Source organism: Physeter macrocephalus, chromosome 14 (genome assembly GCF_002837175.3).
Source record: "Physeter macrocephalus isolate SW-GA chromosome 14, ASM283717v5, whole genome shotgun sequence".
NCBI lineage: Eukaryota > Metazoa > Chordata > Mammalia > Artiodactyla > Physeteridae > Physeter > Physeter macrocephalus.
This window is the reverse complement of record NC_041227.1, coordinates 120,276,282-120,296,096: the sequence shown is the minus strand read 5'-3', so window position 1 is coordinate 120,296,096 and position 19,815 is coordinate 120,276,282. Positions and strand designations below refer to the sequence as shown.

Below are 19,815 nucleotides of genomic sequence, written 5' to 3'. Positions count from 1 at the left end.
ATCATTATTGACATAATTAAATACCCAGTAAATCAAAATAATAAGCTTTAATAATACAGTAGAACCTTGACATATATGGATTTAATAATATGATTGCTACTAAAGCAGTAGTTATTCAGAAGTCTAGGATACAATAATTTGTAATTTTGCTAAAGCACAAATTTGGTGCCTACCTCTAATAAGGGTAGTATGTGGAAATAAATCATTCACCTGGTACTCAGGGCAAAAAGTCTACCCAGCATCTGCATCTTAATATGGCTTTACTGTTTTCTACTAGTTATTTTATATGGATTAGTTGTTGTGAAGTGACAGAAAATCCTACTGCTGGTGTCAAAAGTGAACAACTGTAGGTGTCTAAGGAAATCATAGTTCTTGACCAGAAAATAAATTTTGGATAAACCATTTCTTTAAGTGTCAAATGTGGAGGCAGCTTGGATCTCTGACATGTATGAGTTACTCTGTGTGCGTGTGTGTGTGTGTGTGTGTGTGTGTCTTTCAAAAAGTGACCAGTGGGGTGACGTCAACTATTATTCGTCTTCTGCTAAATCCAGTTAATGTCTGGGGAGATGCAATACCTAAATGCAATGTAGTTCTCTGGATTCAATTCTGGAACACAATGAGGAGTTTAATAAAAAAGCTAATGAAATCCAAATAAAAGTGTGGAGTTTAGTTAATAGCAATATACCAATGTTGGTTTCTTAGTTTTGGCAAATGCACCATGGTAATATAAGATGTAACAGTTGGGAAAATTAGGTAAAGGATATATAGGAATTCTCTGTACTATCTTTGCAACTTTTCTGTAAAACTAAAATTAACCCAAAATGAAAAGCTCATGGAAAAAAAAAAGAGGCATAGGAGGAAATAAAATTATGTTAGTAAAAACCAACAGAAACAGACACATTTAGAGTTAGACAGAAAAATACAGATATAAATACAGTAGGTCTATATTTATAAAAGATAAGAGACAAGATTGAGAATAGTACTGACAAAGAACAGAAAAAAATAAAAACCTAATGGTGTCTACCTGCAGACTGTTTTTAAGTTGAAAGGGGAAAATCAGTATCTATATAGCAGAGAAACTGGACAGTACACTGATTTGGTCATCAAAATCACTAATGAGTGACAGATGGACATTATGTGCCTCCAGCTGTGATAACCCAAGAAGAAAAGAACATATGTAACATTCAGACCACAGAAACATACCCTGAATCTAATCATTTAAAAAAATCAGAACAAATATAAAATTAGAAGCATTCTAGTTATTCTTCAAACATGTCAAGAAAGGCTGAGAAACTGTTTTGAATTAAATGAGAGTAAAAAGACATAACAAGTAATATAATACCTTATTCTAGACTGGATCTTGGAAAGGAAAGGGGGAAATTCCTTTTTAAAAAATTACTAGGTAAACTGACAAAATTTGGAGAATAGATGGTAGATAGGATAAAAGTATTGTATCAATCTTAAACTGCTTGAGGTTGATAACTGGACTGTGGTATAAAAAAGAATTTCCTTAAGAAATACCCATTGAAATTTTTAGGAGTAAAGGGGCATGATGTATTTAACCCACCCTCAAGTGATATAAAAAAGAGTGAGTGAGAGAGAAAGGGTGAAGTAGGGGAGAAACGGAGACACTGTGCGTGTGTACTTATAGAGAGAGAATGATGAAACAAGTGCAGTGAAAAGTTCATGAATCTGTGCAAGGGTATATGGAATTCTTTGTACTACTGCTGCAACCTTTCAGTAAACTTAAAATTATTTCCAAATTTTGGGAATTCCCTGGAGGTCCAGTGGTTAGAACTCTGTGCTTTCACTGCCAAGGGCCTGGGTTCAATCCCTGCTCAGGGAACAAGGATCCCACAAGCCACACGGCATAGCCAAAAAAAATTAATTAAAAAAAAAATATTTCCAGGGGCTTCCCTGGTGGCGCAGTGGTTGAGAATCTGCCTGTCAATGAAGGGGACGCGGGTTCGAGCCCTGGCCTGGGAGGATCCCACATGCCGCGGAGCAACTGGACCCGTGAGCCACAATTACTGAGCCTGCGCGTCTGGAGCTTGTGTTCCACAAGAGAGGCCGCGATAGTGAGAGGTCCGCGCACCGCAATGAAGAGTGGTCCCCGCTTGCCACAATTGGAGAGAGCCCTCGCACAGAAACGAAGACCCAACACAGGCAAAAATAAATAAATAAATTAATTAAAAAAAATTTTTTTTAAAGTATTTCCAAATTTAAAAAAAAATTAAAAAGCAAATGGAAGTTCTAGAACTGAAATATACAAAATCTAAAATTAAGAACTGAATGTGGTTAAGAGCAGGTTATATACCAATGAAGAGTGAATCAGTGAACTATAAGACAGATAAAAAGAAAATATCCAGCATAAAGCATATAGAGACAAAAGGATAGAAAGAGAGTGTAAGAGACATAGATGACACACATGTAGTCTATCAAATGCACAACTGGAGTCCTAGAAAGAAAGGAGAAAGAGAAAAAGGGGAAAAAATAAAATTTGAAGAGATAATGAGTAATAGCTTTCCAAAACTGATGAAAGTCATCAAGCCACAGATTCAAAAAACCCTACAAACATAAATAAATAGAAGAGAAACAAAGACAGATTAAAAAGAAAACCACTCCTAGGCACATCAATGTAAATGTAGAAAACTAAAAACAAAGAGAAAAACGATAGATTGCCTTTAAAGAGGGAGCAATTAGACTGACAGTTGACTTTTCACCAGAAATAATTCAAGAAGCCAGAAGACAATGAACAATATTTCAAAGTGCTGAAAGAAAATAACTGCCAACCTATAATTCCACTCCCAGCAAAAACATCCTACAAAAATAAAGGCAAAATAAAGACACTTTCAGATAACTAAAGGCAAAGTAAAATCACATCAAGATCCCAACTAAAGGAAATTTTAAAGGGTGTTCTACAAACAAAAAGAAATTTGGTGATCCCATCTAGAAAGTGAAGGAAGCAGGAGGGAACGAATATCAATAAAAATGTCAAATATGTGAATAAACCCAAACAACAGTGACTACATAAAACAATAATAATGTCTTGTGGCGTTTAAATACATATAGGTGAAAAGATTCTAAGGCTCTTCCATTAGTCCAGGAAGGGGGTAAAAGTACCAATTGATACCAAACTTTGATTGATGTTTTAATCTTTAAGCTAACCACTGAATGAATTATAAGAGTATATAATCTCCAAGTCAATAAGGAGAGATATGGAATATAAAAAATCTTTTGATCAACCCAAAATAAAGCAATAAAGGAGAGAGAAAAAGCATAGAACAGTCAGGACAAGCACAAAACACACAGCAATATGTTATATTTAAACCCAAATATATCACTGGTTGAATTACTGTAGACGAACCAACATCTCCCTTAAGAGAAAAACTTGTCTGAATGAATAAAAAAAAAAAATTCAACTATGTGCTATTAACAGTATAACCATATATATATGTTGAAAATAAAAGAATGGAACAAATTATACCTTATAAATACTAATCAAAAGAAAGCTAGTATAGCTATACTAACATTAGACAAAGTCAACTTTCAAACAAAAGGCATTATTAAAAATACAGAGGGACATTTCGTTATAGTAAAACAGTTAATTCACCAGGAAGATACAGTAAGTCTAAATTTCAATGCATCTAATAAGATATTTTCAAATATAGACAATTCTACAATCATAGTGTGAGATTTAATCACACCTTCCTCAGTAAATAATTTTTAAAAAATAAGTTAGGATATAAAACGTTTGAGGACTACCATTAACAAAAACTGACCCACACTACACCCAATAACTGCAGAATCCACATTATTTGGTGCATCTAGAACATTAGACTAAATTGATCATATGCCGAGCTGTAAGGGAAATCTCAATAAATATGAAAAGAATAAAATACAGGATAGGTTCTCTGATAAGAGTACAATTAAGCTAAGTTAATAATAAGATAACCAGGAAATCATCAACTGTCTGGAAATTAACAATTATACTTTAAATACCTATGGATCAAGAAGAAATCACAAAGAGAGCTAAAAAACATTTTGAAGAGAATGATAATGAACATACTACTTATGAAACCTTGTAAAATGCATAAAAATTAGGAAATTGAAAAGATTAAAAGGATATAATAGCAACAAGGATATACTGTATAGCCCAGGGGATTATACCCATTATCTTATAATAACCTATAATGGAATATAATCTGCAAAAATACTGCATCGCTATGATGCACACCTGAAACTAACACAGTATTGTAAATCAACTATACTTCAATTAAAGAAAAGAACATGATAAATACCAACAACCCATTTGCAGAAAACAAACATTTAGTACATTAATCTTCAACATTTCTCCCCCAAAAGTATAAAGTATACAGTTTTGGTTTGTTTTTACCTTAAAAGCCTAAGAATTACACTCTTGTTTTTTTAAAAAAATCTTTATTTTAATGACTAGAAAAATGTTCAACTTATATTTCACTTTCTGTATAACCCTTTGAGGACAGTTTCTATTATATTTAGTCTCATTCCCCAAAGAGTATCTAGGACTGAAATAACTTTACATGTTAATTCAAAATAAATTTAGGTCTAGAAAGTCTTTAATACATAGTTCACACAGAAGCATTATACTCTCATATATTAGAAATAAATATTTTTCTTTCACAAACTCTTCCTTTACCTGACTATTCCTGATGAGTGTTCATCAAGTGTTCCTCTTAATAGAGTCTGACAGCCTATAGGAATGTACACTTTCTTTTTTTCTAAATTAAATAAGCCATTTAATAAATAAATATATAAAGTGTTGTAGCACTAATTCAGATCCCTAAGAGAACTTTCTTTTCTAAAATACAGAATAAATGTAGCAGAGTCACTCACCACTTGATCTGTTCTTACGACTTGATTTCCCTCCAGTAAGAAGCATCTTGAGACTATTCCGAAACATGGTTGTGCTATTCTAGTATTCACAAAACTGTAAAAGAAAATGTGGGAAAACGTTAGAAAACTTGGTTTTCTATTCAAAATACTATTAAGAATTAATTTTAAATGTGCTATAAGGAATTAACTACTCTGTCTAAATATATAGTACAGAAATTTTAACTACATGAGAGAAACATTTATTTAAATAATTTAACTTTTATGTTGTTTCTTAAAAATATGCTATAATACTTTGAGTACCCTAACAGACAAAGGTAGACATCACAGAGGGTACAGAGAAATAGAAAACAATTAGGTAGCTATAAATACAGTTCACCCTTCCACCAGGTTTTCCATTTCTCAGACAATTTTCCCATATGCTCAATGCACACACCCAAAGTTTAAGAGTTCAGAACTTAAGAATAGATGCCAATTTCCCATTGGTCAAGCCAGAATTCCATCTCACAAGACTACTAATATACATGAGTACATCAGTATACAGGTATACTACTAACCTCTTTATGTCCCACTCCTATCAAAGGAAAATCCTGCTGATTGTGCTTTGGATTATGTCCTCTCTCACCTCAAGAACTTTTATCTGAAAGTCATCTTCCTTTTCTCTCTCGCGCAGCTTTAATTTTTTTCTCTCTACTGAATCATTCCAGTCATAACATAAACATGCTAGTACGTCCTAACCAAAAACAAATAAGTAAGCCCCTCTCTGTATTCCCACAAGGACCAATTACTGCTCCTATATCCTTGCTCTGCACAGCAAAATTTCCCAAGTGTCAGTACTTGGCACCTGCAGCAGATTGAACGGAGCAAATGTGAATTAGAACAGAGGTTAGCAGAAAATCTTTGAACCAAAGCACAGAGAAATTAAAGGTTGAAAACTACAGAAGAGTATGAGAGGCATATGGAATCCTTTGAAAGGTTCTAACATACATATCATTGAAATCCCAGAAGAAAAGAAAGAAAAAATAAGAAAGAAACTTTATCTGAAGTGACAACAATCAAGAATTTCCTTACATTGATGACACATAAAGCCACATCTTTAAGCAGCTAGGGAAAAAATAAACACACTGAAAGAAGCAACAATCAATAGACTGAGAGATAACTTTCAATAGAAATGCTGAATGGCCCAAGACAATGGAATGACTGCTTAAAATTTTTGAAAGAAAAGAGGTGCCAATCAAGAAATCTATTCACAGTTTAAAATGTTTTGAAAAATGAAAATGAAATAAAGGTGATTTCAGAACAAAAACAAGGAATTTATCATTAAAAGAAATACTAAAAGGGAGTTCTTCCAACAGAAGGAAAATGATACTAGAAAAAAACATAGAAATGCAAAAAGGAAGAGCCATAGAAAAGGAAGTATATTGGTAAATATGAATGAACAATAATTGTAAAAAAACTATAACATTACTAACTTGTTAAGTTTAAAATATATAGAGATTTTAAATGCATAATGACAATGACAGAAAAGTGAGGAGTGGGGTAAACGAAGTTAAAGTGTCCAAGATATCTGTCTACATTGTGCAGGAAGTGGCAGAAGTAATAATTTACACTAGACTGCAACAACTCAAAATTCATGTAGTAATTTCTAGGATAGCCATTAAAAGCTAACTGAGGTGAGAAAAAGAATGATTAAAATATCTGACTGAACCAAAGAAGGTAAGAAGTGAGAGAAAAAGCACAGTACCTGTGGATAAAATATAAATCAAATAGTATGTTGGTAGCTTTAAACTTAAATTATATCTGTTATTATGTTAAATACTCTACTAAAAGACTATTTATGGACACAGAAAGATTAAATATAAAATGATGAGAGAAGATATACCACATAAAAACCAATTAAAAAGAAGCTAGCATAGCTATGCCAATCTCAAAGTAGACAAGGCAAGATATTTCTTAATAATTAAAAAGTCATACCAACAAGAAGATACCCTAATTCTAAACCTCAATGTACCCAACAACAAAGCTTAAAAATATATAAAGCAAAAATATCCAAGACTAATAGATGATACAGATAAATCCATAATCACGTGGGAGACCAACACACATTTGTCAATAGCTACAACACCAAGCAGACAAAAAATTCACTTAAGATATACTGATAGAAGATTTGAACTACATAATTAACCAACTAGACTTACAAAGTATATGTATAGTATGCTCTTCCAAATAAAAAGAGAATACACAAACTATACACAAAACATATACCAAAATGGACCATATGCTGGGTTATAAAGCAAGTCTCAATAAATTTCAAAGCACTGAACTCTTTGGAAGTATATTCTCTGACTACAATGCAAATTATTACAAGTGAATAATTTTTAAAAATTTAGAAAATCCCCTACTGCTTGAAAATTAAGTGATGCACTTCTAAATAACCCATGAGTCAAAAAAAGTAAATAAATCACAATGGAAATTTAAAAATATGTGCAATGAATGATAATGAAAAAATGACTTAGGGAAACATATGGGATGTAACTAAAGCAATGCTTATAAATAAATGTATACCTTAACTGCAGTATTAGAACAGAAGGGTCAAAATCAATAGCTAAACTTCTATCTCAAGAAGTTCAAAAACAAACAGCAAACCAAATCCAAAGAAAGCAAATGGAAAGAAAGAGTAAAGAGTAAAAATGAGTGAAGCAGAAAACAAATCCAAAATGGATAAAATCAACAAAGTCAAACACTGGATTTCTGAAAAGTAGCAAAACTGAAAAACCTAGTAGCAAGGCTGATCAAGAGAAACAGATGGAAATTACCAATATCAGGAATGAAATAGGGGACATCATTTCAGATACTAAAGCCTTTTTCTAAATAGGAAGCTATACGAACAACTTTACACCAAATTTAACATTTTACATGAAACAAATTCTTTGAAAAATACAACTTAATGCAACACAAAGTTGAGCAGAAAATCTCAACTAGCTCTATCTCTATTAAAGAAACTGAATTTATCAAAACTTTTCCCACAAAGTACCAGGCCAGACTATTTCACTAGTGAAGTCTGGCAAACATTTAAGAATAACACCAATCTTATAAAAATTCTTTAAGAAAATAAAAATAATACTTCCCAACACATTTTAAGAGGGCAACATGATCTTAATCACAAAATCCAACAGAGATTATAAGAAAAGACAATTACAGATTACATACCTCATGAACATCGACTCAAAAATCCTTAACGAAAGACACTGAAAACTACAAAAGGTTGCTTTAAAGAGAATTAAAGAAGACCTAAATAAGTAGAGACAGAGGCACACCTCGGAGATATTGGGGGTTTGGTTCCAGACCACTGCAAAAAAGTAAATACTACAATAAAGTGAGTCACACAAATTTTTTGGTTTCCCAGTGCATATGAAAGTCATGTTTATACTGTAGTCTATTAAGTATGCAATACCATTATGTCTGAGAAAACGATGTATTATATATACCTTAATTTTAAAATACTTTAATGCTAAAAAACGCTAACCATCACCCAAGCCTTCAGCAAGTTATAGTGATAACATCAAAGATCACTGATCACGTACAGAAAATAAACTAGCAGTTAACAAAGGGGAGAGGCAAATTAGGGGTATGGGATTAAGACATACAAACTACTGTGCATAAAATAGATAAGCAACAAGGATATATTGTATAGCACAGGGAATTATAGCCATTATCTTCTAGTAACTTTTAATGGAGTACTATCTGTAAAAATATTGAATCACTGTGCTGTATAACTGAAACTAATATAATATTGTATAAATCATACCTCAATTTTAAAAAAGATCATTGATCACAGATCACCATAACAAATATAATAAAAAATGAAAATGCTTGAAATATTGCAAGAACTACCAAATTGTGACAGAGACATGAAGTGAACAAATACCGTTGGAAAAATGGTGCCAATAGACTTGCTCGACTCAGGGTTGCCACAAACCTTCAATATGTAAAAAACACAATATCTGCAAAGCACAGTAAAGCGAAGCGTAGTAAAACAAGGTATGCCTATATACTACGTTCACAGATTGGAAGGTTCAATATCATTAAACTGTCAATTCTCCCTATATTGCTCTAAAGAAACAATACAATCTCAACCAAATTCCAGCAGGCATTTTTTGTGTGTGTAAATTGAGAAGTTGATTCTACAATGCATATGGTACTGCAAAGAGCCTAGAATATCCAAAGCAATCTTGGAAACTACCAAAAAAAGCTAAAGCACTTATAAGACCCGAAATCAAGACTTACTCTATAAAGCTCCAGTAATTGTGACAGTATAGTACTGTCGTAAGATTCATCAAATAGATCAATGGAACAGAATAGCTAGTGCAGAAAAAGACCTATACTTAATACTGTCATTTGTTTTCAATAAAGTCATTAATGCGTAAAGGAAAGTCTTTTCAACAAATGGTGGTGGAACAAATATATATCCATTTTTTTAAAACTTAACCTTGATCTGTGCCTCACACTATACATGAAAATTAATTCAAAGTAAATCAAACATCAAACATCACATAAATGCTAACATCATAAAGCTTTTAGAAGAAAACACAGGAGAATATCTTCATTATTTAGAGGCAGGCAAAGGATTCTTAGACACAGCAAGTAATAACCATAAAAATTCATTAAAATGTAAAAAAAAATCTGCTCATCAAAAATAACATTAAGTAAATGAATAGACAAATCACAAACTGGGAGGAATTATGCACAAAACATATATCTAACACAAATAAACATCCAAGATATATAAAAAACACCTACAACTCGATAATAGACACAATTCAATTTTTATTTTTTATTTATTTTTTTTGTGTGTGTGGTATGCAGGCCTCCCTCTGCTTCGGCCTCTCCCGTTGCGGAGCACAGGCTCCGGACGCGCAGGCTCAGCGGCCATGGCTCACGGGCCCAGCCGCTCCGCGGCATGTGGGATCCTCCCAGACCAGGGCGCGAACCCGGTTCCCCTGCATCGGCAGGCGGATGCGCAACCACTGCGCCACCAGGGAAGCCCTCAATTTTTAAATGGGTAAAAGATTTGAATAGACACTTTTTAAAAAAAGACATATCTTCTTTTTTAACACACATATAAAAGGAACTCAACATTTTGTCATTGGGTAGATACAAATTACAACGAGCTACTACCTCTATATTCCCACCAGAAGAGCTAATTTTTTAAAGCCTGACAATATCAAATATTGACCAGGATGGAGAGCAACTGAAATTCTTAATACATTGTTTTAGGAGTATAAGAGTACAATTGCTTTGGAGAGTTTATTATAAAACTAAGCATATACCTAACATATGACTCCACCCCTTACATATTTACCCAGGAGAAATGAAAACATATGTGTTTAAAAAGACTAGTACAACAATTTTCATAGCAGCTTTATTCATAACAGCCAAAAACTAGCACAGGTGCCCATCAACAGGAAGATGGATAAACTGTGGGATCTTCTTACAGTGGAATACTACTCAGCAATAAAAAGGTATGAACTATTCATATGTTCAACAACATAGATAAATCTCAAAATATAATATGTTGAGTGAAAGAAACTTACATTAAAATGTATGCAGTAATATATGGTAAGAAAAAAATCAGAAAAATGGTTGTCTCTTAGGGATAGATATGAGAATTAACTGAGAAAAGGCATGAGTAAATTTTCCAGTATGATGGTAATATTCTGTATCTTGAGGGAGCTTGGGATACACATATACATACATTTGTCAAAACTCAGCCAATGTTCACACCAGATTTATGCATCATATTGCATATAAATTTTACTTCAGAAGAAAAAAGTAAGAAAATATTCAACTTTACTTAATGATATTTATGCTTAAATATTTAGAGGAAAGCATACTGATATATCTAAATACTTTGAAATGCATTAAAAAATAAGACAAAATGATGGATGGATAGAGGGAAGTGAAGGCACACATGTAATAAAGCAATTATAGCAAAATGTTAACACAAGATTCTAAGTAGCAGATACACATGTGGTTAAATGTAAAATTATGTTGAATATCTATATGTTTGAACTTTTTTATATGAGGTAAAAACACACTGACTCTAGGCCCAGATGATTTCAACAATTTAAGGAAGAAATAATATCAATCTTACACAAATTGTTCCAGACTGCAGAAGAATAGGAAGCATTTCCAAACATGTTTTCTAAAGACAGCATAAGTTTGATAACAAAAGTCAACAAGGTTGTTACAGGAAAGAAATGTTACAGACCTCTCTTTTGCCATAAGTACAAAAATTCTGAACAAAATATTGGCAAAATTAAATCTACCAATATATAGATCAGGACCAAGTGCTGGTTTAATTCAGAAATGCAAAAATGATTTAACACATGTAAATCAATATAATTTACCATGTAACAAAAGAAATAAATCATATTATCAAGAGATGAAACAAAACCAATTCATAAAATTCAACATTCATTCATTATTTTTTAAAAAACTTACACAAAACAAGAAATAAAAGAGAAGCTCTTTAATATCATAAAGTGTATCTTTTAAAAAGCCTATAGAGGACTTCCCTGGTGGCACAGTGGTTAAGAATCTGCCTGCCAATGCAGGGGACGCGGGTTCAATTCCTGGTCCAGGAAGACCCCACATGCCGCGGAGCAACTAAGCATGTGCACCACAACTACTGAGCCTGCGCTCTAGACCCGGTGAACCACAACTTCTGAGCCCACAAGGCACAACTACTGAAGCCTGCGTGCCTACAGCCCATGCTCCGCAACAAAAGAAGCCACCGCACTGCAACAGAGAGTAGCCCCCGCTCGCCACAACCAGAGAAAGCCCGTGCGCAGCAATGAAGACGCAACGCAGCCAAAAATAAATAAATTTATTTTAAAAAATAAAAAGCCTATAGCGAACATCATACTAAATGGTGAATGACTGCAAACATTTCCCGAGACTGAAGAATGTGACCACTTATTATCACTACTTGCACTTAACATGGTCCTGAAGGTCTTAGCCAGTACAAATAGGTAAGAACGTGAAATAGAAAGTATAAAGAATGAGAACAAAAATGCCACTTTCACAAACAGTATGATTACTTACTTAGAAAACCTAAAAGAATTTATAAACCATTAGAATTAGTAAGTGAATTTAGCAAGGTCATTAGATACAGTGTAAAACAAGATTTAAGGTGAACATCAAAAAATAGGGAGGGTGGGAGTGAGAGAGATGCAAGAGGGAAGAGATATGGGAATAGATGTATATGTATAACTGATTCACTCTGTTGTAAAGCAGAAACTAACACACCATTGGAAAGCAATTATACTCCAAAAAAGATGTTAAAAATAATAAATAAAAATAAATAAATAAAGTGACCAAAGAAAACAATGAAAAAAAAAACATCCTTTTTCCAGTGAAGATAAATATGGTGATGAATCCTAAAAATATTTCAAGCATTTATGAAATATTCCTTTTATATATGCATCTTGAGAGCCATTTTTAGGGTTTCTGCCCCCTAATCTTACTTCAAGAGACTATCTAAGAAGTAAAAGTTCCAAGCTTGATAAGTACTTACTTCACTAATATTTGAAAGACTTGAAAAAATTGTTTTATATGTAGGGATATATAAAAAATGTACATCATGCTTTAAAAAAAACCAAATATATATATATATGCTCCATGCTTTAAAACATACCATGAAATTTAAATAGCAAACTTTAGAATCCTTAAATTTATATTTTCTTAGAAGAGAATGAACAACTATTTTCTTATATATCAGATTCTCTGTGTGTATACAAGTGAGAAAAATATATATTATGTAAAATATTATACACATATGATTTCATTTAGTCCTCATCAAAACCTCCTTAAGACAGGTAGTATTTGCTTCATTTTAAAGAAAAGGAAGCTGAATTAAAGAAAAGCAAAATAGCATGTCCACAGTTATACAGCTAATAAATGCTTAAGGTCATATTTGAACCCATGCTCTTTGTCCTCCTCCTCAGTGTCTCTTCTTAAATAAGAAACACTTAATAAATCTATTTAAAAGAGCTGAAACTATGAAATTTCTAAATCTAGGGATCCAAATTAAAACTCCCAGAAGCAGTATTCCATTTGGTTCTTGTTTTTAAAATACGTTTAATTTATTTATCTTTTTGTGGCACTACCACATACTTATTTTACCTTACTCTAGTAAATATATTTTAAAGTACTGCTACAGGTTGGCATTAGTCTTTGCAAATGCATCAAGAAAAATTATGACAAAACTCATTTGGGGTGGGGGGAGAAAAGATATCCTGCTTTAGTGGACACTATGATGTCCCACCCAGATCCTCATTACCGGATCAGTGCATCCATCCCTCCAGGTGTTATTATTGGCTGAGAGCTGCTCCCCCTTCACCAGAGAACTGTTCTAGACTAACTAGAGCCACCAATGACTCATTAGTGCAGGAGTACAAAAGACCAGCTCCTTTTAACTCAAGGAGGGCAACTCTGTAGAATGATTTATGCTCCAAAGCCCTTGCCCATCTCTTTCTATTCTTTATTTTTCTTCAAATACTGATCTCTAAATGATGTATTATATACCTGTTTTTATTTACTGTCAGTTCCCCCACTAGAATACAAGCTTCACAAGGGTATGAAAGCTGCTTATTTAACTCACTGCTGCAAGCCCATAACTGGAGAATACCTGGTAAACAGCAGGTACCAAATAAATATTTATTGAATTAATCAATTAATTTCTTTAGTTTGTGTATCACTGTCCAAATCGAATCTCTTGTACAGAAACCTGATCTAACTCTTTTTATCCTCGATGCCTAGCTCATAGGAGGTTCTCGACACTTCTTAAATTAGTAAATAAATCAATGAATAATTGAGCAAAGACTTGATTCATCAGATTATTAACTTGGTAAAGAGGTAAACGGATGTAATATAATTAAGCTTCAATAGACAAAAACAGGTTATGAACTAACTAGAATAATGAAGACTAAGATGATTGTGAATCAGAGAAGGGTACAGAAATTTTAGGCAAGTCCAAATTTTTATCTGAGGAAAAATCAAGAAAATTCTAGACATACTTCAAACTTCTGCCTAACTCAGACCTTACTACTATATATGTATAGTTCTTCAAAGTTTCAAAAGGAAAAAAAAGTATAGGCACAGATTATTATTAAAAGAAAAACAAATTATTGCTTAAAATTTACTAAAACTAGGAGTAAAAAAAAATAAAAATTTTATATCTAAAAATAAACCAAGATGACATTCTACAGTTAATTTAAGTAAAAAATGATGATGGGTGAAATAAATTAATTATAATGATGATCACTTTTTGAAGTATAGAGGGTTTTTCTGGTCTTTGATAGTCCTAAAACATTTTATAAAAATTGACTAAAATGTATAAAGAATGAAATGAAACATAAAATACTTATTTAAGGCTAATTATCCATCTCATTGCTACATTTTGATAAAATGACTTTCTTATTCAAGTTAACCCACCACTAGAAAATTTATTGTAATAAAATATTAATACAGAAACTCTACAAAACTGAAGCTAAGTGGAAAATGACAGTTTGATCTAATTGGATTTATGACAGTAATATATGGCTAAATTTCACCCTACTTTTCCAAGTTTTAGATCCAAATTTTTTTAAATGTTAACTCTCTAGGAGAAATAATCAAATAAATTCCTGGCAAGTGAATCTCTGGCAAGAGAATAAAAAACAACATTCACAGACCCCCAATCATTTCTAACTGTCTTGTACTTAACTGACTCAAACCTTACGTTATCTACATGACCCCGGAGCTTCTATGTTTGTGACACCTGACTTAAACCATTCAGGAAAAGTATTGACTATTCTGGCCCTAATGGTCCACCAAGGCTGGAAATTCAATGTCCTATCTCAGTATCTTCTTGCACTATTTTATTAGTGGATAATCAATTTTCATTTTCAATGTTCATCCCTCCTGCACATAGAAAGCCCTTTTCTTATCCTGTTATTCAAAAAAGGAGCACAATATCCCCCTTCATGTAAATATTTACATAATAATAATGTAATCAAATTAACTCATAAGCACTTCTGCACCATTCAGGCTAAATAATCGCAGAATTCCCTTTAACTTTTCCATATCAGACATTTTGCGTTCTGTTAGCCAGCTTCAAAAAAAAAAATAATCTGTGTTCCTAAATCATCTTCCATTATCAGTGGTTTGGTATTATTTTTATTCTTATTTCTGGTTCTGTGGTAGATTGACTTCTTACTTTTTTTTGTTTTCTCATTCTAGAAACAAGTTGCTTGACGTTGGAACTATGCCTAGTAGATAAATTATACTGTTAACATGCTGTTAAAGTTCTATAGGATCTGAAGAAAATGTTTTCAACAGTAAGAAAATAAAAAACAAGGAAAAGTAATAAATTGAGACATTGTCTGTAGAATTTTAATTACAAAAACAAGAATACATACTGATCCAAATGATGAATTATTATCTTTCCCTATCCAGAAAACCAACAAAATCTCCTTCTAGAATTCTCTCCACAGTATTAATTTGGATACTGCCTTTATCAGAGTCCCCTTGAAAACAAACCTGTTGGTATAACTGTGAAAAGTAAACTATAGATCTTTAAAGTAAATGCCACTCATTTTTGAGCATTTATTACCCTTCCCTTCAGAGAAATTTTTGTAAGGGAAAAAAACACACACACATACCCACGCTTACTAAACATTTCAAAGAAAAATTTTAAACATTACAGGGAAAGATGCAGTGGTTAATGATGCAGATATGATGGAAATGTTGGAAAATATGATAATATTTTATAATACATGGTTTTAGCAGAAGATGCTAAGCACTTAAATACATATCCTTGATTTTAAAATATCTAAAAGATAGCATATTCCTCATACAGAAAACCTGAAAGAAAACATGGCACAAGAATGTAATTAATGACTATATAGTTGTTTAGTGTTTATTTAGTATATGTTTATCTCACTAGACTGTAAAAGCAAGGTTACCACTGAAAACCTGGCACCAGACACAGAAGCTGGTACATAAAAGGCATTTAGTGAGTATTTGTTAAAGGCATGAGGGGGTTCCAAAAAATGGACTCACAAATAATCTAAGAGAGAAATAGAGAAGAACAGAAGATTTCAAAAAAGTATGCACATAACTATAACGGGAAAAGTAAATAATCAATGACAAAGGCAATAATGTGAACCATGAGAATATTAGTTAAAAAATAAATCCAGCAGCATAAACTGGGGCTTTTGAAAAAAGGTAAAAACTCTATGTTAAAAAAAAAAAAGGATAAACAACGATAGGACAAAATCAATACAAGAAAGAAGAATCATCTGTCCACTATCTGGAAACTGCATGTTCTTCCATCTGTGAAAGGCATGTTGAATGACCAGTATATTATCAAGAATGGTTTTCCATTGAATGTTGACTGAGGTAAATTGCTAGATGTGTCAGATACATTCCATTAAATAACTCCAGAAGTACCTACAATTAATCAAAGATAAGAGATGGTGACAATATAAAGACGGAAGGACTAAGGGAAAATCCAGAGTATCCAGTATAATATACAATAATCATAAAATGTCTGCTCATACTAGAACTTTTTTGAACAAGTTATATCCAGAGAAGTCTTTGGACTGAACAAAATTAGCTGAGCTCTGTCCACAGATAAACATTGATAATTTCTCTAAGAGAGAAATTCTGAACTGCACTAAAGAGCATCAAATCATGTAATCTCATTCAAGATTTGAGGGCACAGGAAGGAATGTAGGGCAATTAATTTCTCAGGCAAGGGGAGAAATTGATGATGGGCTCGATCTTACTCTCAATCATCTCACTGTAATGCCCACACAAGGATGCTCACTCTAGCAGTGTATGAAAAATAAAGGAAGACATGGGTATGTATAGCAGCTTTATTTATAACTGCCCAAACCTGGAAGCAACCAAGATGTCCTTAAGCAGGTGAGTGGATAAATAAACTGTGGTATCCAGATTATGGAATATTATTCAGCAGTAAAAAGAGATGAGCTATCAACCCATGAAAAGACATTGAGGAAACTTAAATGCATATTAAGTGAAAGAAACCAATCTGAAAAGACTATAAGATTCCAACTATGTGACATTCTGCAAAAGGCAAAACTATGAATACTAAAAAGATTAGTGGCTGCTAGAGGTTGGCGGCAGTGATGATTAGGCAGAGCAGAGGATTTTTAGGGCAGCAAAAATATTCTGTACGATAATACAATTGTAGATATACGTCATTATACGTTTGTCAAAACCCACAGAATGTATACCACCAAGAGGGAACCCTAATGTAAACTATGGACTTTGGGTGCTAATGATGTGTCAATGTAGGTTCATCAATTTTAACAAACGGAACCTCGGGAGAAGATGGTGGAAGAGTAATAAGACGCGGAGATCACCTTCCTCCCCACGGATACATCAGAAATACATCTACATGTGGAACTGCTCCTATAGAACACCCACTGAACGCTGGCAGAAGACCTCACACCTTCCAAAAGGCAAGAAACTCCCCACGTACCTGGGTAGGGCAAAAGAAAAAAGAATAAACAGAAACCAAAAATAGGGACGGGGGCTTCCCTGGTGGCGCAGTGGTTGAGAGTCTGCCTGCCGATGCAGGGGACGCGGGTTCGTGCCCCGGTCCGGGAAGATCCCACATGCCGCGGAGCGGCTGGGCCCGTGAGCCATGGCCGCTGAGCCTGCGTGTCCGGAGCCTGTGCTCCGCAACGGGAGAGGCCACAGCAGTGAGAGGTCCGCGTAACGCAAAAAAAAAAAAAGGATAGGGACAGGATCTGCACCAGTGGGAGGCAGCTGTGAAGAAGGAAAGGTTTCCACACACTAGAAGCCCCTTCACGGGCAGAGACTGCAGGTGGCAGAGGGGGAAGCTTCAGCGCCACGGAAGAGAGCAGAGTAACAGGGTGCGGAGGGCAAAGCGGAGAGATTCCCGCACAGAGGATCGGTGCCGACCAGCACTCACCAGCCCGAGAGGCTTGTCTGCTCACCTGCGGACGGGCGGGGGCTGGGAGGTGAGGCTCGGGCTTCGGTCGGAAGCCGGGAGAGGACTGGGGTTGGCTGCGTGAACATAGCCTGAAGGGGTTAGTGGGGTTAGTGCACCACGGCTAGCCAGGAGGGAGTCCGGGAGATGTCTGGACCTGCCAAAGAGGCAAGAGACCTTTCCTTCCCTCTTTGCTTCCTGGGGCGTGAGGAGAGAGGATTAAGCGCTCCGCTTAAAGGAGCTCCAGAGACGGGCGCGGAGCTGTCGAAGAGACAAGAGACTTTTTTTTGCCTCTTTGTTTCCTGGTGCGAGAGGAGAGGGGATCAAGGGCGCCGCTTAAAAGAGCTCCAGAAATGGGCACGAGCCGCGGCTATCAGCGGGGACAGCAGAGACAGACATGAGATGCTAAGGCTGCTACTGCTGCCACCAAGAAGCCTGTGTGCGAGCACAGGTCACTCTCCACACACCCCCTCCCGGGAGCCTGTGCAGCCCGCCACTGTCAGGGTCCCAGGATCCAGGGACAACTTCCCCGGGAGAACGCACGGCGAGCCTCAGGCTGGTGCAACGTCACGCTGGCCTCTGCCGCCGCAGGTTCACCCCACATCCAGCCCCCTCCATCCCCCCCCGCCTGAGTGAGCCAGAGCCCCCGAATCAGCTGCTCCTCTAATCCCGTCCTGTCTGAGCGAACAGCAGACACGCTCAGGCGACCTACATGCAGAGGCGGGGCCAAGTCCAAAGCTGAACCCCAGGAGCTGTGCGAACAAAGAGGAGAGGGGGAGGTCTCTCCCAGCAGCCTCAGAAGAGGTGGATTAAAGCTCCACAATCAACTTGAAGTGCCCTGCATCTGTGGAATACCTGAATAGACAGTGAATCATCCCAAGTTGAGGAGGTGGACTTTGAGAGCAAGATATATTATTTTTTCCCCTTTTTCTCTTTTTGTGAGTGTGTATGCGTGTGCTTCTGTGTGAGATTTTGTCTGTATAGCTTTGCTTTCACCATTTGTCCTAGGGTTCTGACCATCCTGTTTTTTTTTTTTACTTTGTAAAATTTTTTTTAGTATAGTTTTTAGCACTTCTTATCTTTGGTGGATTTGATACTTAAGTTGCTCTCTTCTTTCTTTCTTTTATTTCATTATTTTTAATTTTTTAATTTTTAATAATTAAAAAAATTTTTATTTTAATAACTTTCTTTACCTACCTTCCTTTCTTTCTTTCTTTCTTTCTTTCTTTCTTTCGTTCTTTCTTTCTTTCTTTTTCTCACTTTTCTTCTGAGCCATGTGGCTGAAAGTGTCTTGGTGGTCAAGCTGTGTGTCAGCCTGTGCCTCTGAGGTGGGAGAGCTGATTTCAGGAGACCTCCCAGCTCCACATAATATCAAACGGCGAAAATCTCCCAGAGATCTCCATCTCAACACCAAGACCCAGCTTCACTCAACGACCAGCAAGCTACAGTGCTGGACACCCTATGCCAAACAACTAGCAAGACAGCAACACAACCCCATCCATTAGCAGAGAGGCTGCCTAAAATCATAATAAGGCTACAGACACCCCAAAACATGCCACCAGACGTGGACCTGCCCACCAGAAAGACAAGATCCAGCCTCATCCACCAAAACACATGCACTAGTCCACTCCACCAGGAAGCCTACACAACGCACTGAACCAACCTTAGCCACTAGGGACAGATACCAAAAACAACGGAAACTACGAACCTGCAGCCTGCGAAAAGGAGACCACAAATACAGTAAGTTAAGCAAAATGAGAAGACAGAGAAACACACAGCAGATGAAGGAGCAAGGCAAAAACCCACCACACCAAACAAATGAAGAGGAAATAGGCAGTCTACCTGAAAAAGACTTCAGAATAATGATAGTAAAGATGATCCAAAATCTTGGAAATAGAATGGAGAAAATACAAGAA

The 19,815-nt window shown here is 35.2% G+C and overlaps 1 protein-coding gene across 8 annotated transcripts in view; it reads right to left on the bottom strand.

Annotated features, from left to right (window-relative positions):
* The window catches only part of TANC2 (tetratricopeptide repeat, ankyrin repeat and coiled-coil containing 2), a 374,683-nt gene that overhangs the window by 323,045 nt on the left and 31,823 nt on the right, over positions 1 to 19,815 (bottom strand). For all 8 annotated transcript variants that reach the window (XM_024130199.3, XM_028499426.2, XM_024130198.3 and 5 more), the window contains one exon: positions 4,876 to 4,969. In XM_024130199.3, coding sequence (XP_023985967.1) covers positions 4,876 to 4,942 — 67 coding nt within the window. In that variant the 5' untranslated portion in view covers positions 4,943 to 4,969. The remainder of the gene's footprint in view (positions 1 to 4,875; positions 4,970 to 19,815) is intronic.